The sequence below is a fragment of the Rhinolophus hipposideros genome, assembly GCF_964194185.1.
Source record: "Rhinolophus hipposideros genome assembly, chromosome: 3".
NCBI classification, from domain to species: Eukaryota; Metazoa; Chordata; class Mammalia; order Chiroptera; family Rhinolophidae; genus Rhinolophus; species Rhinolophus hipposideros.
In genome coordinates, this window is record NC_138049.1 from 61,713,053 (window position 1) to 61,736,947 (window position 23,895).

A 23,895-nucleotide genomic window follows, 5' to 3' on the forward strand; every position below is an offset into this window, starting at 1 on the left:
CCCCCTCAAAATACTCTCCCTTGTTTCGAACACACTTAATACCTTGTTCTTGCCACTTTCTGAAGTGGTTCTGGAAGAACCGCTTTCATGAGTGTCCTCTTTCATGAGTGTCTTTAGCTGCGCTGTCGTGGCTGCCTCCATATCCTGACTTTGGGGAAGAGTCAGAAGTCGCATGGTGCCAGATCTGGTGAATAAGGTAGATGAGGACACACCATAATGTTTTTATTTGACAGAAATTGCCGTATACCAGAAGCATATGTTATGTGGAACATTGTCATGATTTATGGCACACTTTAAAACACATCTTCTCTCAACCGTAGCTCACACCCGACTGACTGCGCCGAACAAGTTGAAACTTGTCACACACTATTACTAAGGTTCGATGTGCTACTTCCCGTATCAAAGATCCCTGCCTTTGCATTAGATGGCACTCGGCAGCAGCATTCATTGTATTTTGTGATCACAACAGAAAGGCTGTGTCACACATCCCTTGTGGTATGTCAATTTCTGCCAAATAAAAACATTACAGTGTGTCCTCATCCACCTTATTCACCAGATTTGGCACCATGAAACCTCTGGCTCTTCCCCAAAGTCAAAATGACCATGAATTGTAAATGTTTTGAATTGATTTAGGATATTGAGGCAGCCATGACAGCACAACTAGACACAAAAGAGGACTTCCAGAACTGCTTTTGAAAGTGACAAGAATGAGGGGATAAGTGTGTTTGAAGAGAGGGAGAATATTTTGAGGGGGATTAATGGCAATGTGTCTTTTACTGTAATAGGTTTCTTTTAAACATTCAATGATTTTCTGATCACATTTCGTAACTGATAAGACAGAGACAACGACAGGAAATCGAAAAATCAAAGTTGGGAACACCCTACATTTAGACCACTAGTATACAGGAATAGAAATCTAACATATGCAAAAATATGCCTCTCCTAGCCTTTTATGGGGCCCAGGGCAAAAATATAAATGGAGGCTCACATATTGTATGTCTAAATATTCATAAGTCCTAACTCAAGATAATCAACTTATAAAAGAAATATATTCTATCTTCCTACCTTGACAATACTAACTTCATTAGAATGCAGTGGTGTGATCAAAGCTTGCCTTCAGCTCCTGACTTATCCCCTGTCTCCTCCTACTCTGGACTCAGTTCTACACTGCAAGGAACCTTACACACCCACATGTGGACACCCTGACCTCCCCATCCGAGCCCCCTCACACTCCCTCCCAACAAAGAGATACCCATTGGCTAGCCCTCAAGACCCAAATTCATTGGTCACTTTGGAGTTTTTCTCATGTTTAACTTCTTGGAAGAATTCAACACTGAAAAACCTTTTTATCTTGGTATCCACTCATCATAATTTTGTTTTCCACAAATTTCTTTGGCAGTTCCTCTACCCATGTCTTAAAATTTTTATTTCTTAAATCTATTTTAAGTCCTACTCTTTTTCACTTCTGTAGGTGGTCTCATTCATTTCCATGAACTAAATTATTATCAGCAGGCCAATACCATGTTTCCCCGAAAATAAGACCTAGCCAGACAATCAGCTCTACTGTGTCTTTTGGAGCAAAGATTAATATAAGACCGGGTCTCATATAACAGATTAATTTTATAATATAAAGATTAATATATTATGTTATATTATATAAGACCGGTCTTTTATAATATAAAGATTAATATGTTATATTATGTTATATTATATAAGACCCGGTCTTATATTAATCTTTGCTCCAAAAGACGCAGTAGAGCTGATTGTCTGGCTAGGTCTTATTTTCGGGGAAACACGGGAGAATGGCAGAAAACTATTTCAGAACTTCCTGGAAAGAATATTTGATCAGGTTGACTAGTCTGGTTCTGAGACAGGGAGTAAAGATAGCACTTTTTAGGTATAGAGCAGACCTATGAATAATAAACATTTGCTGGTTGCATATCCAGCAACCATTCCGCTTTGTGCCTCTTAAATCTTCAGATTTTTCTTCTAATTAGCAGCTGCTCCTCTTCCAAGCCCATGCTTTCGTGAGTTCTGGATCTAAGCTAAACAAGATATTTGCCTCAAACTTCCTGTCCTCCATTCTTCACTCAAGGGTACAGTTGCCAAAGCCTTTTAAAAAAGAAAGTTCCCTGCTCTTCTCAGATAACTAGCTACTAAAAGAGGTGCTTCCTGTCATTGTACTGAGAAGTGTGATGTCCCTTGAAAAATGAAACTGCTAGAGCATGCATTCTCAGTGGGGGTAAAACAGCCTCCAAAGGGTGAACACTGGGGAGAAAAAAAAATCTTACTCTTTTTACGTATAAAGCAGAAATATGTACACAGTACATAAACAGACATACAGTATTATCTGTGGTATTAAAGCTTTGGGGGGCATTAGAAACAGCCTTAAAAGACGCCTTAGGGGGCAATGATATTTTTTTTAAAAGGCTGAGAAATACTGTTTTAGAGCAATGACAAATACCACAAAAGGCAGAAAGCAATAATGGAAACTCATTATTGATACTATTATTAACTTTAGAAATCAAATGACACCTGAAGCCTGTTTTAGCTCTTGACTTTCCACTTAACTAAGCCAATCAATCCCCTTTATTGTTGAAGCCATTTCTCACTTGGACAACTAAGTAGATGATGGGATCCTTCATAGAGATACAAAATGCACACAGAAGAACAAATTTGTGGTGGGTGATAACTTCTAAATTTGCTTTTGCAAGTTTGAAAGGTGTTTACGTTTCTATTTGTTATCTAAATAGAGATGTCCAATAGGTCCAGAATTCAAGAAAAATTTGAGCACTGGGAGAGATTGGGAGTCATCATTATAAAAGTGGTATAGGAAGTCAAGGCCTGGAGTAAAATTATCCAAAGAGTGTAGAATAAGAAATTATTCCTTCATTCTTTTATCCATTCACCAAACTAGAACTACAAATAAAATATTACTACAACTTCAAATAAAACATGACAGAATGTTTTCTAGGAGTTCCTGTCTTCTTGATTGCCAAATCCAATAACCTATTTGCAGTCCCAAATGTGTTTAACTTACAGCATTTATACAGCATTTATTATATGTTTATGCTTATACAGCGGTTATTTGGCTGCCTTCACCTTAATTGGAAAGCTCTCCTCCAGTGATATTCAGGTCACCGTTCCCGTTTGCCCCTTTCTGTTCCTTTTCAGTCTCTTACCGAGACTTAAAATTTGACATTCACAGGGTTTCATCCTTGGTCTGAAACCTTCATCTCTAACTCCAATTATTCTAGTTATCTTCAACTCAAATTGACTAAATAAACAGCTAGCTCAAAACTAAAAATCGTGTTGACAGTACAACACAGGCAATACTATCCGCCTTGGAGATACACTGACCTAAGTTCTACAAGCTTGTGAGGATCCTAATTGTTTTCGACAAGGAGAAAACTCTGCGATGTTCTCAATTACAGCGAAGGGAGAGTGAGACAGAACTGGTAGTCTGCTGATGGCTGCTGGCCAGCTCACAAAAGACTGCTCACAGTCCTCGTGTTGCCTATTGAAACTTTAATTTCCAGGTGGCTATTACTACAGATGATTTCAACCAGGCACCATCCAACTCCAGGAGCCTCCACTTGTTTACACGTGGGCTTTCTCCACTGGTGCCCACAGCCAATCTACAGAAACGGACTTTTATTTATGGGGACCCTGCGCCTCTCTCACCTTCCACCCTTTTCCTGGAGCTGATGGAAATTCTTTCAGACTACCTTTCTTGTCCCTTCCCCCTACGTGATGTATAAAAACGCTTGCAAAACTGTGGGAGGATGGACACGCTCTCTCTTCTATCTAGCCGTGCTTCTGGAGGTTTAGACTCCGAGCCCCAAGACCCGTCTTCTTTACGGCTAGCACTTTGGCTCAATAAAACTTTATCTAAAAAAAACAAAAGATAAAAAAAAAAACTTCAGTTATGGAAGTTATCACTCCGTACGTATTAATATTAATGCAACCCATAACTTCATATGAACATAACAAATTATGTCAAAGTATTTGTCTACCTTATCTCACATTAACTTCTGTTCTTGAGAAAGCAGCCTACATACTGTTACCCAGGTTATGTGCGCTGGCTCGCTCTGTATTATTTTCGTGAGCATCTCTCCGAGTCAGGGTCTGGCTCAGTGACAGCAGCAACGGTTTCCTTCCATACACCACACTGAAACACATTTTCCAAGGCTTCTTAAAGAACTGGTTCAGCTTAGGGGTGAAATTAAAATGCTTCATCACAAAAACTCAGTCCAACACTACCCCGGCCGTGCGCAGGTCTCTGCCAGGAAAGGGACCAGGGCCATAACACACTTCACCAAGTAGAGTTGAAACCACAGCTTTTATCTTTCCCGCTGGTTCCTAAAAGACCAACCGCACAGACATTCCATCGTGCTCCGCGCTACTTCCGTTCGCGCATTTCAATTACGTCAGAGCGTCAGCTCTCGCGGTATCATCCGATTGCTGAGGCCCTTTGACAAAGATCTCGCGAAATTTGGTCTACAGACCTAAGCTAGTCTCTTACCCTCCCCCGCCCCAACCCCAAAACTGTCCTTGCTTTCTCGGTCTCAGTGAAAAAATTCTCACTTCCCCTCCCTCGAGCTCGCTGCCCTCCTCCTGTTTCCGATTTCAGGCCGGAACCGGAAGCTTAGTGGGCGGGGCCCGGCGGCGGAAAACGCAGCGGAGCCGGAGCGGGGACTCCGCTGTGGCCGCTGCCCCGTCCCTTCCACGGATCGCCGTGGCTCCAGGCTGAAAGTCGGTCAGGAGGCGGGTGGGCGCGGGTCTCCCCCGGAGTGTCCGGGCGGCAGCTTCCCCGGGCCCCCCGGGCTCCGCGAGGGATCATGTCTACAGCTTCCGCCGCTTCCTCCTCCTCATCGTCTTCGGCCGGTGACATGATCGAAGCCCCCTCCCAAGTCCTCAACTTTGAAGAGATCGACTACAAGGAGATCGAGGTGGAAGAGGTGAGCGAGGCCCGGCACGGAGGCGCCGGCCCCGGCCGCTCCCACCTCTACCTGTTGTCGACTCTTACGGCGCCCCCGCGGCCCCGCGGGGTTCACCGGGGCGTCCCAGTCCGTATCCCCCCCAGAGACCGGGTGTCGGGCGGACTCTCCCGGTCAGCTGCTCGGGGGGAGCTCTGTTTTTTTCCTCACCTCGGCACTCTTGAGTTTGGATTTGACACTCCGGTGCCTGGCTGTGGGTCATCTCCAACAGGAGGAGGAACTGGTGAGACAGTGCGGTCCCCCAGTTCTCTCATCTGTAAGTAGTAACTTCGTCCACGCCCGTGGCCGCTTTGGAGCTTCGATTCGCTAAGACCTGGTGTTCTTAAGGGCCAAGGGTGGTACTTTCTGTTCGACCTTAGCTCTGCCCGGCGCGTCGTGGGTGTTCGGCAAATGCTTGGTAAACTAAGACATCGTTCTGTCTAACAGCTCCCCCGCGGGTCGGATGGTGTGTGTCGCCGATTCCCGAGGAGCAGCAGGGAATGTTAAATGCGCTGCCTTCGGCCGGACTAAGTCAGATGAATTTCAACAGTAGTAGTCTAGGCTGGTCTACGATGAAAAGATGGTTCACGTATCGTATGCTGAGGAGATAGCTAAGGATTTCGGTGACAACTAGAATGGAACACCGGACCACAAAATCGCGGTTAGAAAACCCGAATCCGTTCTTTGTGTTGCAGTAGTTTAAGGGTAACAACGTGTGCCTTTCATACATTGCTTCTTTCCAAATTCAGAGGAGTAAATTGGTTCTAAGGACCGTAAGGTTTAGAAAAGCAAAAATTGTGTATATTTTAAAGACACACTTTGCAAAATGTTAAACCTTTGGTCGGAAATAGTATCTTACCAGTTACCATTTACTCAATCAGTTTTAGAATTCATTAGGTACTTTGTATTACGTATTCCATGAAGAACCCTGTATGTCCTATATGACAGACTTTTGGTTATCTCTCTTTTAAAAATCTAAAATTATTTTTAGGTATTGACAAGCTAAAAGATAATTAATCACTTAACAAATAAGTTTCTTTTCTATGAATGTTTTGGAAGAATAATAGATTACTTAATTATATTTTTTTTTATTCCATAAAGAAACCTTAGAGATCACGGAGAACAACCTTATTTTGTAAGGTAGTATAAATGGGAAGAACAAGGCCTTTTGGAGTTAGAGGAAGGTCCAATATATTAGCTATGCCACTTAATAGTTGTGTGATTTGGAGCAAGTTTCCTAACTAATCCCTTTGAGCTTTAGCTTCCTTAACTGTAAAATAGGGGTAATTTCTATTTCATTTTATCTGTATAACAGATACTATTAGGCAACATATGCATTACACCCAACACAGTGCCTGACACATATTACTAGGAAACAGTTCCAGAGTACAACAGTGACCTGCTTTAAGGTCACATAGCTAAAAGAAGGACCTGTGGTTTGAAAAAAGGGGGGGATTTTTGTGTGTGTGGATATGTTTGTTTTCTTTTTTTCTATTGAGGCTAAGATAAATTCCTTTTTCAGAAGTGGATAGTTTATCCAGCTTTCATGGCTAACATTCTTTCTTTTTTAAGAATAAAAATTCAGTGAGTCAGTATAAAAGAATTGCAGTTTTTAAATAAGCATTTACGTCTACTCTGTGGTGAACTGTCATGCCTGTAGACTACAAATTGTTATATAATAATAACTTGTACTTCATGGTCTACCAAATGCTTTCACTGAGTTACATCATTTGATCCCTACAACATTAGTTTTTGCACACTACTTCCTAAAGCATTTTACATTCTGGCTTCTTGGAGGAATGAAAGTTACTAAAAGGAGACAGTAACTTTTTGCTGCTCTTCCCCCGGAACCATTTAACTTCTAATTAGGTTTTTATATTTACAAAGACCTTTCAGTTTAGATAATGTTTCAACCTTTCTTTGGTATACTTAGGACATTTCTGAGATGTAGTTTTTTGTTTTTAAATGAAAATTTCTAATATTGGGCAATCATTTAGGTTTTTTTTAATACCCAATTTATTTGCCCTCTAAAGATTGTATTTGGACGTTTCTGATGTTGCAGCCATTACATTATTTCCATCAGATTTCTTCATTTGCATACCTTAAAATTGTGTTATATGATCCATAGTGCACCATGGGTACTCAATAACTATTTCTCAGCTTAGATTCTGCTTCTAGGTTAAAATCATTAATAAGAGAACAGAAAAAGACCAGAAACAGAAAGTATCTTACATTGCTTTTAATATTTTGTATATATATATTGCCTATAAATAAAGAAAATCATATTCTAAATTTGTGAAATAACATTGTAATTGAATCAGTATACTGATTCATTTTGAAACTATGTAAGAAAAATACTCCAACCACAGACCAAATATACAGTCATTTATTTAGTTGATGCATATGTTTAAGGCATCAGCTGATTTAAATGCTTACATCCCTAATAGTGTGACTCTATAATCAGTGTGGCACTTCCTAAATTCAGTTCTGATATCAAATTTATGAAAGGTCTCGGCCTTGGAATCTACATAGATACTTTTTGTTTTAAGTCATTTAGTTTTCACCATTCTGGATCTGAGTGTAGAGAATGTTAGAATAATCTCTGTGAGGTATGTACATTTTGGGAACTAGCTTGCAAGAAGAGGTAAAAGTGGTGTGATATGGTGAGAAGTGTTCTGGGTATTTAGAAAATTTAGATTCTGCCATAACATATTTTAGTAACTTTGAGCAAGACACCTCATTTTTCTGGTCCTCTGATTTCTCACATAACATGAGAGGTTGTACAAGATCACTTAAGTTCTTTTCCAGTTCTAAAATGAAAACATATATATTGTTTCCATTATTTATGCTCTGTTTCCACAGTAAGCTTTAGGGACAGTGATCGGGATCTCTCATGAATGGACAGGGCAAGTGAGGTCCACATTTTATAGATATTGACAGATGGACGTGGAGTTGGATTTGCCAGAAACCTGAAGCCTAAGTAAATAGTAAAGTTGGGAACTGAATTTGCGATTTCTCACTCCTGAGTCAGTTGCTCTTTCCACTGGATTTACAATGTCATGTTAGTGCTTTCTGAGGCACTTTATAACCAAAACTTATTCTGAGAATAGGGAAATAAAACACTGATTTCCTTTATAGTGGTTGGTCCTGAGCATTTATTGAACATTCTCTGTGCACAGTATTGCTAAGGTATTGACAATGATGAATAGAAGAATCTTAGGATTCTCTCCTTAAAATTTTTGAATTGTGAGACTAGAATAAACAGAATAGTTGATAATTATATTTTCAGAACCACAAATTTAAAACTATGAATATAATGTAAATTGATCACTGAAGCTATAATTCGAAATTAGGGTTAATCACAGAAGGCTCCACCTAGTGGAAAACAGTTTGAAACTAGATTTTGTATAAAGTAAGCCTCATGGATTGGGGAAAGCCCTAAGATGAATTGTTTTTGCAGTTGTTCTCTGCCTAGAATGAATGAATGCCTTTCTTCCCAGAACTTCATGTGGCTGGCTCCTTCTCACCAATCAAGTCCCAGCTCAAATGTTACTTCCTTAGAGAAGTTCTCCTGAGCAGCCTCGGTCTTTGTCACTTCTATTGTCCTTCATGGTACTGACCTGTGAGGTGCCTTATTCACACTTGTAACTTCAATGCCTAGCTCCTGGAACATTTTCTATGAGCATTTATTGAATAAGTAAATTAAGTCATCCAATATAATCAAGAGAATTTATTGCACTTCTAGTTCTCTAACATCCTAGAGGGTAAGATCAGTAAGTGATTTGTCTAAGTCAGTGTTTTTACTAGAAATGAAATCTGGTTCTCTTTCCAAATGTTGATCCCATAACACTCCATTATACCTAGCAAACACTTTTTGTTTAGCAGGTTGAAAAGATGCTGTGAAAGGTCAGGTGCTATGAATCAGCCAGGTATTGGTGAGCCTTTACAAAGATGCAGACAGACCCAGTTTGTCATGGTTGCTTTTTCAAAGGGAGACTCACAGTGTTGACCTCAAGTATGCCAGATGAGCAAGGCACATGTAATCATCGCAGCAGTTATGTGTTCTCAGGCTTCGTCATAGAGACATGCAGAGGTTTTCTTTCAAAGGGAACTATAGAAAGAACTTTGGCAGTGATGTATATTTTGTAGTTTTAAGTTATGAGTGAGTATATGGGCAACTGATAATAGAGAAAGACCTAACTGATAGTGGCCTGAGTTAAACTGAGTCCATAGATGTGTTAGTCAGTATTTAATTATGGATATACAAAATTAATAAACTCTTCCATGTGAAACTTAGCAGTGGTTTCAGTAGATCTAGCGTTTTTATCACAGTGAGGAGGTAGCCACAACAATAACTTTTATATTGTGTATGTGTACCTTAAAAAATGATGCAAGCATATTATTTGAAAGAAAAGGCCTATTAAGTAGATCAGATGTTTTATGGCAGGCTTTAAAGACTGCATGAAAAATTCAAAAGAAAGTTTGAATTGAAGCTTTACTTTTGTGTTATCAAGTCTGCCTTGTCAGCAGATGGCAGTTCCACTCTGCCACAGTTTATTAATAGATATTGAAGTTCTGAAATAGTTGGAGGTTCCAAGTTCTCTAACTAATAAATGTGTGATCTATGCTTGTTCCATCATGTTCCAAATTTCTAGCCAGAGCAATGGCAGCGTAGCCAGGGTCCATTCACGTAGTCCACAGAACAGGGCCAAATCAAGCTGACAGCTATAGTCACTGAACTAAAAATAACGTGAATTGGGGACAATTAAGAATTATTTTATAGTAAATTAAAAGCACCAGGGCATACGTTCTTTTCCGTTTACTTAGTTTAGGTGTTTGTTTGTTTGTTTGTTTGTTTGTTTGTTTGTTTTTTAATAACGTCATTTGGATGGAGGAATGGAGTAGTCTTCCATCCTAAGGAAATTAATTTTTAAAGGAGTTGCTTTACACACACACACACACACACCCCTACCTCAAATTCTGATTTTGATTTTTATGCCTTTTAATATTAATTGCATGGATATTCTACACACCATGTCTCATATTTTTCTGTTATATTTTCATTAAGAAATTAAATTTAAATCTGCTTTACCATATGAGACTTAAGTTGTGGACCCAAAACCAACAGGACTAAACCTATGATAGATGCATATCATAAGAGAATTAATCTAAGAACAGATTAATTTAGAAAACATTCATAAATTTAGAAGGAAATATTTCTAAATTGACTTCTCCTTTAAAACCAAAGTCCTCTTTGCATTCCTCTGTTCTTCTATTTTTACAGATGAGGGATGGTGAAAAATATCTGAAATATTTATTTCTAGGTTCACCATTTTAGACGGATGTGTGTGATGGGGGAGATACTTGTAATTTGGATCTGTGCCCTGTTTTACACTCTTGGTGAAAATTTTTCATTGGGGAAAGCTATGATTCAAAGTAATTATTAATGATAATGTGTCAGAGAAACTTGTATTATCCAGCTATGGATGCAATCCAGAAAGCATTTTTGGTTTGTGAACTTGAATTAGAAATTTGGTAGTAAGTAAAAGATGACTTCCTTTTAGTATTTTTCTAGTTTGAATATTAAGTTTTTCATTGTTTACCTCAGTTGTCCGTTGTGTCAATTTGCCATCTGTGCCACCCTTTTCTACTGATTTACCATATGTTAAGAAAAACTTGGGTTGCTCACAAGAATTCTCTCTCTCCTTTTCTGCCCAAGATCGATTCTCAGTGCTCTGGAAAACTTCCATAAATAATAACAACAGCAGGGGAGGGCTCTCTGCTCTCACTGTTAATTGGGTTTTTAATATAACCTAATACAGTCGTTCTCAAGCATTAGAATCACCTGAAAGGCTTGTTAAAATACAGACTGCGGGGCCCTACTGAGAATTTTTCACAAATTTCCAGGTAATGTTGATGCTTCTCTTCCAGAGACCACACTTGAAGAGCCATTGGCTTAATGTTTTGCTGTTTTTGTATCTGCTTTCTTCTTGGAAACTCTTCTCTTGGCTTCTTGTGATACTCTCCTGGTTCGTGTGCTACCTTATTAACTGCTCTTTCTCAGTTTTCTTAGTTCTTTCTCCTCTGTGTTTGAAATGAAGTGCTGTAAAGCTCAGTTCTGGGACCCCAGTATTTACATATTATCTTTTGATGAACTCATCCGGTTGATTGACTAGAAATATGATCTGCATGCTGGTGACTCTTTGAAGTTCTTATCTCCTTCCTGACGACTCCCTGACTCATGTTTCTACTTTCTTTCTTGATATCTCCACCCGGATATCTAATAGTCATCTTAACTTCTGTATGACTAAAACAGAATTCTGTGTTCAATCTGCCGACTCCATTCTTTCTTATCCTTCATTAAACTGTAGCCTAATGTGGATGTTACCCTTTTATTCATCTCTTTTCCTCTCCACCCATTCCGCCTGCATGCAGACTCGCAGCAAGCTCTTTTGCTACATGCGAAACGTAGCCCATATCTGCCCAGTTTTCTGCACTGTCATTAACCTTGTCTTCTCAGCTGTTTTCTCCGACTTGGGCTGCTGTGATAGCACTCCTGCCTGGTCTCGCTATTGATACTGGTACTCTCCTGCTCCCCTACAATCCATTCTTTACATAAGAGCTAGAATGATTTTTTTAAAATGTAAAATCATATCACATCTTTCCTTACATCCCTGCAATTGGCTTCCCATTGCACTTAGATGAAAATTCAAACTCCTTTTCATGATGCAGAGAGCCATTCAGGACCCAGACTCTGCCTGTCTCTCATCTTACTTCACTCTTCCCTTCTCCAACTATGCAACGCCCACAATGAACATTCTATTTCTCTAGGTCGTCACTAAAATGTTATCTTTCTCAGTGAAAAGTAGGCCCTGCAGGACTATCATGTTTGAAATTGGGGGGGGGGTTGGAGGAGTGCATACATGTGTTCACATACAATACTGCTCCTTTTCTTAGCACATTTATCATTTTCTAAAATATTGTATCTTTTTCTTATATATCTCGCTTCCTCTTTGTTTCCTGCTGTGAGACTATAAGCAGTTAAAAGCAGGGATTTAGATTTGTTTGTTCACTTCTATATCTTGAGTGCCTGGGAAAGCACCTACATAGCCTAGACGAGGTTCAATATTGTTGAATAGGGAGTGAGAGTTTGTTTGTTTTTGTTTGTTTGTTTGTTTGTTTGTTTGTTTTCTCTTAGGACCTTAACATTAGTTGTTTCTTTGGTTGGTTCCTTGTGTCATTCAAATATCAAGTTAGTAACCTGCTCAGATGGCTTTCCCATACTATCTCAGCAGAAGTTTCTACTAGTCTCTGTCGTATCATCCTATTTTTTTCTTTTTTGTTTACTACATGGCTTCTTTTATAATCTGATACTTTTCTTATTCATTTTTTGTCTTGATTTCTTCCGCTCCCCTTTTCATTGAAAGTACATTCCATGTAGATCAGGAACTTTGTCTTACTTAGTGCTGTATCTCTGGTATCCCAATTGCTATATCTCTGGGTGTAGTAGACATTCAAGAAATATTGGTTTAAGGAGTAAATAAATGAGGTTCATGTTCTCTTGGCATACGCCTCACTTTCACCTCTTGAAAGCAGGAGACCTTACCCGGTTTCTCCCTGCTTGCTGACCGGGCCTTCTCCATTGGTCGGCTTTCATTGATTCTCAGACTCAGTTGAGCTCTTCCCTGAGCTCCCTGTGTTTGAGATTCTCCCCTCCCGCAGCCTCAGGTATAGGTTCCAACACTGTGCCCTACAACAGCCTGCTTCCTGCAGTCAGAAGACTCTTGAATTTGCAGTTACCGTGCTTTTCTCTTGGCAAGAGTATTTCTGTATCTTTTCCATGTTGTGTTGGGGCTCAGAGAACCTGAGTAAGGCCTCCCTCTGTTTCTCTCCCTTGCCACTCTTACTCATTTGTAGCTTCCCATGTTGGCAAAGCATATTCTGTGAAGCTGCCTCCTCTTGGAGATCTCAGTGAGAAGTGGGGGGACAAGTCCTTTCTAATCGCTAAGCCTGTCCTAGAAGGCGAAGGGGTGGTTCTTTAGCCACCATCATATACTCTCACCTTTGGCTGTCTTCAGCTTTAAGTATTTAAAATATTGTTCAAATACTGTGGTGTTGTCTTGAAATTCCTCTCTACCTCACTTTCATTCCAGGAAGGCAGGGGTCAATTCTTTACATCATTTTTCTTTTCACTCTTAATATCTCTACATTTATATTATTTGAGAAAATGGAAAGTCATTTTTTGATACTGCAATATGGTGATTGATGAGAATATATATTTGGTCATTGAGACGACCAAAATTCAGTGTTGATATATATTTGTTCTTTGTCCAGGGTTCCTGGCTCACAGCTCCCCCAACCTTCAGGAATTTCCTAAGTGATGAAAGTAATAAGCATGTCTTCTGTATGTCTTTTTTTATGCTAATGTGTCTACTTTTGGACCACACCTAAGAATGGGGACTGGTTGCCAGAAGAGAACCAACCTTGTGATTAGAGGGTTGGAGCTTTTCATTCCCACCTTCCTGACCTGCAGGGAGCAAAAAGGTGTTGAAGGCTGAATGAATCACCGATAGATAGTGATTTCATCAATCATGTCTGTGTAAGGAAGCTTCTAAAACACCCAAAAGGATAAGATCTGGAGAGTTTCCAGGTTGGTGAACCCCTGGAAATTGGAGGAGAACGTTACGTGGATTGGCCATGGAAGCTTCGTGCCCCTTCTACATATCATGCCTATGCAGCTCTTCCATCTGCTGTCCTAACTTGTATTCTTTTATAATAAATGGGTAATCTAGTAAGTAAAATACTTGAACCACTCTAACAAATTAATTGAATCCAAGGAAAGGGTCATTGGAACCTCCAAACTGTAGCTGGTTGATCAGAAGCACAGTTGGGTCTGTGACTGGCAGCTGAGTTGGGGTGAGGGGCCTTCTTGTCGAACCGAGCCCTTAACCTATGAGATCTGATGCCGTCTCCAGGAAGATAGTGTCAGAATTGAGTTGAATTGTAGGCTCCCCAGCTGGTGTCTGAGAACTGCGTTGTGGTGTGGGGAAACCCCTCTTCTGTACATTGGAATTGGTGATCAGAATCATTCGATATGCGGACATTTAAATTCTTTAAACACTGACTCTGTGCTTCTAATCTCACTCCTTTGAATTCACAGCAGTTATTTCTCCTATCATGTAATATAGTTTATATGTAGAACCTTGGGCACCTTGGATTTTATTCTCATTTTCAGATCTGTTGTTTCACAATACATGTAAAATAGCTTATGACCCTAACATAATAAGGGGCTTCTTAAAGCCATGGGCTCTCATCTTACATGAATATGCCTGTTTTATATTTGAGTGTTCCAAAACATTGCTTTCTTAAGCAAAAGGGAGAAAGTTTGTCATGTCCTCATTCGCCCACATTTTGTTCCCATTGAGTGGAAAGCGTAGCCGGCCATCATCTCGGCACTAGGTGGCACTTGTGCATCGCAGTCAGTCAGACGTACAAGCCTGAAACAGTTTTGTAACAAGGGCATGATCCACAGGTACGTATTAGGCTGGTACAAAAGTAATCGCGGTGTTTGGAATTTTTGTTTTTTAACCTTCTAAACCGCAATTACTTTTGCACCAACCTAATATAATGTTTGGAATCCCTGCGTGGACATTCCTGAGACTAGAAAAGTGAAACAGGAGGAGACCTACTAAGTACCAGTTGTTTTAATGTATTTGTAAATACATGGTTGAAAAATATAGTAAATTACTTCATAATGATTATTTCGTAGTATATCAGTAGGTAGGCTGGTCTCCATCTGTATCTTTTTAGCCTAATGTCATAAAGTTGGAATTTTAGGACCCATTTGCTATTCACCATGGTTAATTGTGAGAGAAATTAGTACAGTTCCTTACACTGATTCATACCCAACTCCAAGCACTTATTGTTCTTTTGTAGTATTTAAAGAAATGCCTGGTTTTGACTTATGTACCCTATAGATATTAACTGAGGAAAATGTAAGCATCTCCCTTTTATTGTTGAGGGAACAAGCTCAAAGACATTAACTTGCCCAGCATTCATAAGCTGGGCAGGTTATTAGGTAGACAGAGCCGATATTCAGACGCAAGTCTGTTGGGTACTAAAGCCCAGGCGTTCTCTTTCTGTTATTCTAGTTGTGCCAGGTTTAGCCAATACCCATTTTTGTTAAACTAACCAGATGACAAGTGCAAATAACTGATGTTGGTTCTTTTCTCTTATGAGAGGTGTGGAGGAGAGCAACAGCCCACACAGCAGGGCGACCTTGAGCACCCTGGGCTAGAATGGGAAAGTCACCAAAGGAAAGGCTGGCTCCCACAGACACAGTCCTGCTGTTGCCTAGAGGCAGCCCAGTGTCCTTTAAGCCAATGACACCCAGAGGCTGAATGGAGTGAATTGGTCATTACCTACTCTAGTCTTCAAATCCTGGCTTCTCTGAATACTTACCACGTGATCTTGGGCAACTTGCAACCTATGACTCAGTTTACTACCTTTAAAATGGAGGAGGATTAAATGTGTTAATGCGTGAAAGCATGTAGACTAGTACCTGGCATACGGTAAACAATAAATGTTAACCATTTGGGTGGTTTTATACATTCAGCCACGTGAGGAATGTCCATAATTATCCTAGCTGCAGTTAGCTTTGTTATAGAAGAGTTCTGTGCCCAGGAATTTGTTCAGGTAATTTTTGTCTAAAGCGAAGTCTCCTCCTCCAAGGGAAGATGTAACTGCTACTTTCTGGGATCAGATGCAGATATATATGTACAAACGAGGGTACCTAACATTCTGGTGTTAGCCTGCCTGCCATCAAACCATGCATGCTATTTACTAGCTATATAGCCTTGGGCAAGTTACTTTACTTTTTTTTTTTTTTTTTTTTTACTTCTTTATACTTAGGTGGTGCTTCATCTGTAAAATGAGGATAGCATTAGTACTTGTCTCTTAAGATTGCATAAAATGCCTTAATGTACATAAAGCACTTAGCTCAGTGCCTACTTCATAAAAAGTGCATCATAATTGCTGTATAGAGAGGTTAGATTTTTCAGTTAAGGAAAAGTACTTAGATCCATTGAAAGTTGAAAGCTTGCAGTAGATGGTAATAACTAAGGTCCTTTACAATGATAAAGTCTAATGATTTTGTTCTAACAAGTACCAAAACCTATTCTTTTGTTGTTGTTCTAATATTATGGCAAATTTCAAATATTTATAAAAGTTGACTAGCATGAGAGAGCAGTGAACCCATGAGGTACCCATCAGTTAGCTTCAACAACATTACAATATGGCCCATCTTTATTTATAAAATTTAAAAAAATAACTTTAATGACATATTTCACATATCATAAGATCCATGCATTTGAAGTGTTACAGTGATTTGTACAAATTACTGAGTTGTGCAACCATCACCATAAATCAGTTTTCAAACATTTTCATCACCTTGGTACAATTCGTCCTACCCATTTACAGTTAATCCCCACTCTCAGACCTAGGCATGTCTCTAGTCTACTTTCTATCTCTAGATTTGCCCTTTCTGGACATTTCATATAAATGGAATTGTACAATATTTGGTCTCTCATATCTGACCTCTTTCACTTAGTATAGTGTTTTGATGTTCATTTATATTGCAGCATGTATCAGCAGTTTGTTTCTTTCTCTTGACAAAATCTATTTTATACGTAATACCATCTTTACGGTATTAGGACATAATACTGTGTTGTGTAACCTTCACAGTGGACAGTGTTTTATCATCTATATTTTTATCCTTTCTCCTTCACTCTCTACCCCTACTGAATTATTTAAAGCTATTTTTAATTTCATAAATGTGACAGTTTAAAACATTGATTATATATTCCTGCTTTTTATTTTTCCAAACTATTTTCCATCTTCTTATTCATCTTGCCTTTTTTAATTTGTTTCCTGTCGCCAAGAGTCTTTTTGATTGTTGTTTTGGTTTTACTTGAGAATGAAGAAGTGTCTAGACTATAAACTGTCAAAGATAGACAAGTGCATTTAATTTATCCTCACTTTAATGAAAATTCACACGTGCTCAGTGGCAAATCCCGATAGTGGTGATTTCTAAAACCTTCTTTAATAAGTCTTTCAGATTAACTTCAGTGTTATATGCTGGGCTGGATCTATTTGTTTCTGATTCTCATGTTATTTTAATTATTTTTTTACACGCAGGTTGTTGGAAGAGGAGCCTTTGGAGTAGTTTGCAAAGCTAAGTGGAGAGCAAAAGATGTTGCTATTAAACAAATAGAAAGTGAATCTGAGAGGAAGGCCTTTATTGTAGAGGTAAGTTGAGATGTCTCTTCTGTTGTACAGTTTTTCACCTAAGATACTCTGTGAATTTAATTATGGAAAAAAAACGTTTTGGAATTGTCATTTGTCTGTATACTTGAACATGAGCAATTGGGCTGAATTAAAGGTAATGCCATAGGAACATTTTTATCATTCACACTCTTGATGCTGAATAAATTTAGGGGAAAAGGAGACTTAACTACATAAATGAATTCATCCCTGAATTGAAATGTAACCTTATCCATGTAATTCAGATCTATTTCAAGGCATAGAATTTAAAATTTAAAATAGAAAAGAAATGCTTTCTCTCCCATTATCTAAAATTAAGAAGGGAAATTTTGTGCATTCATTTTTGACTGGATATTTTTAGAAATTTAAATGAGATTATTTTAAGAGAAAATAAGTTCAAATTTGGTTTTTCCCATTTAGCATGAAAATTTACAACTCTGCTCTCTTACAGATTTGATGATGAAGAAGAATTCAATAATCATGAGATTATTATATTATCAGATTTATTCTGTTAATTTTGTTCTAGTTTGTATATTAGATCACAGTATTTCATTAAATTGATGGTTGTATTGCTTTTTAACCACATTAGCCAATGGATAAATGGTCTTTATCATCCTTTTGAATTTATATCTGTGATTTTATTTAACTAAAATTTCAAAATAAACTTCATGATATTTTTAAATGTATAACATGGAAAAATGAGAACTTGGTTATGATATGATGAAGTGGATTTTTGTAATTGAATGAGTTGAGAAATGCTGATGAATGGTTTGATGGCATCATGAAGAAAGACTATCTCTAGTAGTAATGCTCCAGGAGTCTGGCTTCATCCTTGCCTTATTCGTAATTTTTGCTTATGATCTAGATAAGGTCATTGATCAAATACTGTTGTAGTGGCAATTTGACGAAACTAGGTAAAAGCATAAGTGTCAAATGCTAGGAAATGAGTCAAAAAAATCGTAAGAGCTTGGAGAAAAATATTTTAATCAAGGTTATACATACACGTATTTTAAGTTGTCAAATGGTTCTCCACGTAATCTTACTAGAAAAACTTCAGTCCCTTATACCTCCTCCCTTCAAGTTTTCTGCTTCTCAGAGGCAACTGTTTTGAGCTCATCCCTTAGTTTTACTTGGAGTCAGCCAATCCAGAACCACTCTGTTAGTTATACCTTCTCTACAGCATCAAGCTGTAATCTTTGAGATGATAAAAAGCCAATCACTAAGCGTTTGAAGTCAAGGAGGAAGGGGGTCTTTGCGTCTAGCTTCCAACCAATCTCTTTTATTAACTGACTTGCATAGATACCTAATACAGCTAGTCCCCAACCTTTTCGAGGTTTTGTGAACTAAATTGGGTTGCTTCTCACTTTTTCTCTTCATTTAGGTCTGCTGTGTCAGTTATTGCTTGTTATTTGCTTTCCAGCTTCCAAAACTTTCACTTGCTCTTTATCCTTCTGAGTTTAGACTTGAAGAAAAGTACTTCTTAGTAGGCTTTGGGGAGGCAGCAGAAATAAATGCTTGAATAATCTGCTATCTGAAGCTCAGTGCTGAATCTTAGCGAGGTGAAATATAATAAATTATATGTAATAAGTGAATATAATAAATAGTGACATCAATTCTTCTATTAGGACTGAAAATTCACAGATGTTGGCTGTAAAAAAATACAGCTTTCTAGTTGCATATAGTAAAAAGATTTACATAGTGGACTTCGTATGAGCCAGCAGTATAAGGTAGGTAATAGAGGAGAGGAGGTAGAGAGGAAAAGGCAGAAAAGAGGAGAAGGAAGAGAACAAAGAGAGCAAAGAGGAGTTTGGGGACATACATTAATAGAAGTTTGGGGTATAGAGCAAGAGAAATGAGTAGAGCCAAACCCTTTGTTGACCTCAATATGAATCATTGGATCAGGGAAGATTAAAACTGGAAATAGGGAGACCAACAGGAGAAGGCTAAAGTAATTACTGCAGCCGTTCATATTGGAATTACTAAGGCAATGATGGTGGAAATGGAAAGGAGGGAATTAATTCAGGAGATGGGGGATGGAGTGTAAGGAAGAGAGTACAAGTATGCAGAAAGAGTACAGATTGTGAGTCAGGTAGACCAAAGTTCACACCCTGGCTGCACCACTTTCTACCTGTTGGGTGTTTAACAGCTCACTTAACCCTTTCTGAGCCTTATCTTAAAGGTCCCTCATCTTTAAAATGGAAATGAGTATATCTACCTTGCAGAATTGCGAGAATTATACAGTATCTATAAAATGCCACCAGGGCCTGCCATAGGGTAGGTAAACTATTCAGCCATAGCTATGAAGATGAAGATGACAACCATGACATGGCTTCTGGCTTCAGTGACTCAACTCAGTGCCACTACCTCTGGGATAGTGTCCTAAACATTTCTTGGCAAAGTTAATTTCTTCTTGTATATACTTATCATGCCTTGTTCATAACTCTTGTTATGGCACTTTGCACACTGCCTTAATTATTTGTTACATGTCTTTCCCCCAACTAAACTGTGAGAGCTCTAGAGCAGGTACAAGGTATGATCAAACAATATGGTGAATGTTTAAATAAAAAAAATTTGTTACAGTAAAAGACACATTGCCATTAATCCCCCTCAAAATACTTGCACTTGCTTCAAATACACTTATCCCATCATTCTTGCCACTTCCTGAAGCAGTTCTGAAAGTCCTCTTTCGTGAATGTCTTTAGTTGTGCTGTCATTGCTGCCTCGATGTCCTGAATCATTTTGATTTTGGAGGAGAGCCAGAAGTTGCACAGTGGCAGATCTAGTGAATAAGAAGGATGAGGACACACCGTAATGTTTTTATTTGACAGAAATTGCCATATACCAGAAGCGATGTGTGACACGGAGCATTGTCATGATGGAAGATGATTTACCACACACTTTAAAACACACCTTCTCTCAACCGTAGCTCACACCCAACTGACTGCACTGAACAAGTTGAAATTTGTCACACACTGTTACTAAGGTTCGACTCGCTGCTTCCCTTATTGAAGATCCCTGCCTTTCCGTTGGCAGTATTCACCATATTTTTTTATCACACCTCGTATTCTGTGGCATTCTGGGCAGGCACTTATGATCACATTGAATAATTGAATATTATTATAATAATATTCAACAGCAGTACGTGGCAATTCAGTATTAACTACAAATTTTATAAATTCTCTGTGTATAATTTTGTGCTAAAATTCTAACTGGAGAAATTATTTAGAAAATTAGTTTCTTTTAGTCCAACATAACTAAGATAAGCCAGATAAACTATTATTCACATCTCCATAATGTATATAATAATATTCAATTATAATAATATTCAATAATTATAATATTATTATTCACTATCTACTAGCTACGTAGTAGATAGTGATTGTTGAATGATTAATGTTTTGTACAACCCTAAGATTTTAGTGGTGCAGTGAAATCAGTTCCTCAAAAATTAGTAGTTTTTAAAAGAAACCTTAATTTGTTACAGCTTCGGCAGTTGTCCCGTGTGAACCATCCTAATATTGTAAAGCTATATGGAGCCTGCTTGAATCCAGTAAGTTTGTCACTTTTGCATTGTCACCTGTCTATAAGAAATGACATGGCAGATGTGTAGTTTATGAAGCTATTTTGATGTTACTTTATTTCTGAAAAAAATGTGCTTTATATATTTGTTTCTAGTCTGTTAGCTGCACAATATATTGAAGGAGTTGTCTTAGGTGTTCTCATCTAGTAACCTCATCTTTTTTATGAGGCTTATGCTATTCTGTGACAGCACCTACTCATTAGCACTGGAGAAAGTCCCCAAAGATCTTGTGATTATGTTTTTGCATATATCTCCACTCTTATACAGTAGGCCCCTAGAAGATAAGGTCTTAGATCATAGACCTAAGGTCTTAGATCTTAGATAAACCTTTTTTCCCCTAGTGCCATTTACCAGTGGGGACCAAAAGAATGATTTTTGATGCATTTATGAAATCAGCAGTTAAACTGAGTTATCTTTCAAGTCCCCTAAGATGTTGTCACTCTGTGGTTAATTCTTCTGGCATATGTTTCCTTTAGGTGTGTCTTGTGATGGAATATGCTGAAGGGGGCTCTTTATATAATGGTGAGTGTCATTAGAGCTGTCTTTATCTAGTAGAGTAAAATAATTGAAAAGCTTTTAATATAAACTGTAAGTTACTCAATGTTCTTCACAATTTACCTTCTGAGTCCCAAAAGGAGATCATTTAAAAAAGAAATCTGCTAAAGATTAGAAATATAAGATGCTCTAAAATTAGTATGTAAAATTTAGAAGTCTGTATCAATCTTTTAAATTGGTGGTACTTTTCATAATGTTAAAAGCATTTAAGTAAAGTAAAATTTGCTTTTTAAATAGATTTTAAAATACCTTCTAACTTTTTTTTCTTTTGCCTCTCTTAGCTTTCAGCCTCCTCATTTTAGAATTCTTTAACCATAGTTCCATTTCATTCTGCTTCGTTTTGTTTTCTTTTCAAAAAATAAAATTGTGAATACTTGCTTCACAGGACATTTTAATTAGAACAGAGAAAGAAAACTGTATCATTAACTGGTTAGCTTTATAAAACAAATCTCTTTCATCCTAAGAAACACCAACCATATATATAAATGTATTGTCTCTTATGGCACCATTTATGTAAAACACATTGTTACATTTTATTTTTTAAATTTATTTTATATAAAATTTTACTTATATTTACTGCCCACGTGTTCATTGTTGTTAATGGGTACCTAATACTCCATTGTTTTATTTGGTTGAACTATTTCTATTTCTAGCCTTTAGGTATTATAGAAAGCATAATGGTAAATAGCTTGATATGTTATTTTGTTCCCTTCTGTACTACTATTCTGTATCCCTCTTGTAGTACTTGTTGTCATCACATTGCTTATAATTTATATAATTGTGTGAAAAACTGCATCATTATGAAAAAGTGTGATAATGTATATTAATTTGTGTTAATTTTAATGTATGTATATATAATATCTAATGGAAGTGCTATTAAATGTTAGGTATTATATGTTAGTTACCCATTTGAAATTATTAGATATTTTCATCTTTTTTTAGAAAAAAAATAAAAACAGGACTAATGGGAGCATGTGTAAAATATACCCAATCATGTGTTCTGGTAGTGCCTGCATTTATCTTGTGTCTTTCATTGTGTGCAATAAAGTTCTTTTTAGTTTATGCCTTTCTTTTGCAGTGCTGCACGGTGCTGAACCACTGCCATATTATACTGCTGCCCACGCCATGAGTTGGTGTTTACAGTGTTCCCAAGGAGTGGCTTATCTTCACAGCATGCAACCCAAAGCTCTAATTCACAGGGACCTGAAACCACCAAAGTAAGTTCTAATAATGTGGTCTCTCTCTTTCTCTCTCTCATTCTCATTCTCACTCTCACTCTCACTGCTCCCAGGCAACCCACTCCCTAATTCAAGCTGATTGTTACACATGAGTTTGTCTTTTTTCTCCTCCCTTTTGGCTGGCTCAAGAGTGTTTCTTTTTACTAACTATTATCATTTAGTCATTTACCTAAGCTTGCATTTTAGAATGTTTTCTTTAATCAGGTTTTTACCTTAGTCGAATTTTTATTTTTACTAACTCCTACCTTAGGTCTGCATACATCTAGAATCTTTTAGCGTCTCTTATTTTGTGCCTGCAGTATATATTGTTGCCTCTAGACAGTTAATGCCAAGAGAGCAGAGACAAGGCCATGTCTGCTGTACTAGCTGTATCCCTAACAGCTAGTACAATGTTCATACATACAGGGTGGTTATTATTTACCCTTTCAGAGGAAGGCAAAAGGACATTTCTGGCATCTGGGTAGAATTTGAAACTATTTGGGATTTCTTCATATTGAGGATCCTGGGACTTTGAAAGAACTTAAAAATTCCCTAAATAAGTATTTTAAATGGCAAATATTTGGGGAATTTTAGTTTGTATAGGAGCTCAAAGAAAATACACATGTGTATTTATTGTCCCCTTGTCTCTCTAATTTTTTTCTTCCTTATTCAGCTGTGACAGAGTAAGAAAGTCCCCACAAGTTCTCCCCTCCCCCACCCCCGGCCACGTTATTAGTCCTCAGATGAGAGGTTTTCCTTATGAAATCAGTCTCAGTTATTCCATTGTCTTGCTACTGCTTTAAAGCATTAAAGTGTCCCTTCTGGGAATAACTTGTCACTCTCGTGTCTAATCTGATTTACTCTACATAGGTTCCAACTCTTGGAATCACTGTTCTCACTAGTGTACCTTATTTCTTCTACTCCCAGTTTTAAACCGATTTCTCTTTTCCCAGGTCCCTGGTCAAATAATGTTTAAGCCCCAGATTCATGACACTTTTATATTTTTAACTTGACTCCTGAGGCTGTTTTCTTAGCTACCTATCTTGGCTAGCGAAGAAGAAATCACTTAGCCTTTTTTTTCCTGGTCATAGAGTTTGAGGACTCCTTTCTTCCTGCATTAACAGAGAGTTGAATTATCAAAGCAAAAGCATGAAAATCGTAGCTCTTATCCAGCAACAAATTAACTAATGATTCAAAAGGTACAGGCAAGCATCAGGCACAGAGAAAGCATACTTTTTCTGGA

General features: G+C 38.0%; 1 protein-coding gene across 6 annotated transcripts in view; it reads left to right on the plus strand.

Moving 5' to 3' along the window:
- The first annotated feature begins 4,482 nt into the window (after positions 1 to 4,482).
- Positions 4,483 to 23,895, plus strand: part of MAP3K7 (mitogen-activated protein kinase kinase kinase 7) — a 69,423-nt gene continuing 50,010 nt past the window's right edge. For 3 of the 6 annotated variants that reach the window (XR_013993155.1, XR_013993156.1, XM_081045281.1), the window contains exons 1-5: positions 4,483 to 4,961; positions 17,175 to 17,285; positions 20,785 to 20,850; positions 21,357 to 21,402; positions 22,514 to 22,652. Coding sequence is in view for 2 of the 6 variants with exons in the window: in XM_081045281.1 (XP_080901407.1) it covers positions 4,842 to 4,961; positions 17,175 to 17,285; positions 20,785 to 20,850; positions 21,357 to 21,402; positions 22,514 to 22,652 (482 nt within the window). In the remaining 4 variants the exon portion in view is untranslated. The remainder of the gene's footprint in view (positions 4,962 to 17,174; positions 17,286 to 20,784; positions 20,851 to 21,356; positions 21,403 to 22,513; positions 22,653 to 23,895) is intronic. The other 3 variants (XR_013993157.1, XR_013993158.1, XM_081045280.1) reach the window with 1 other exon arrangement.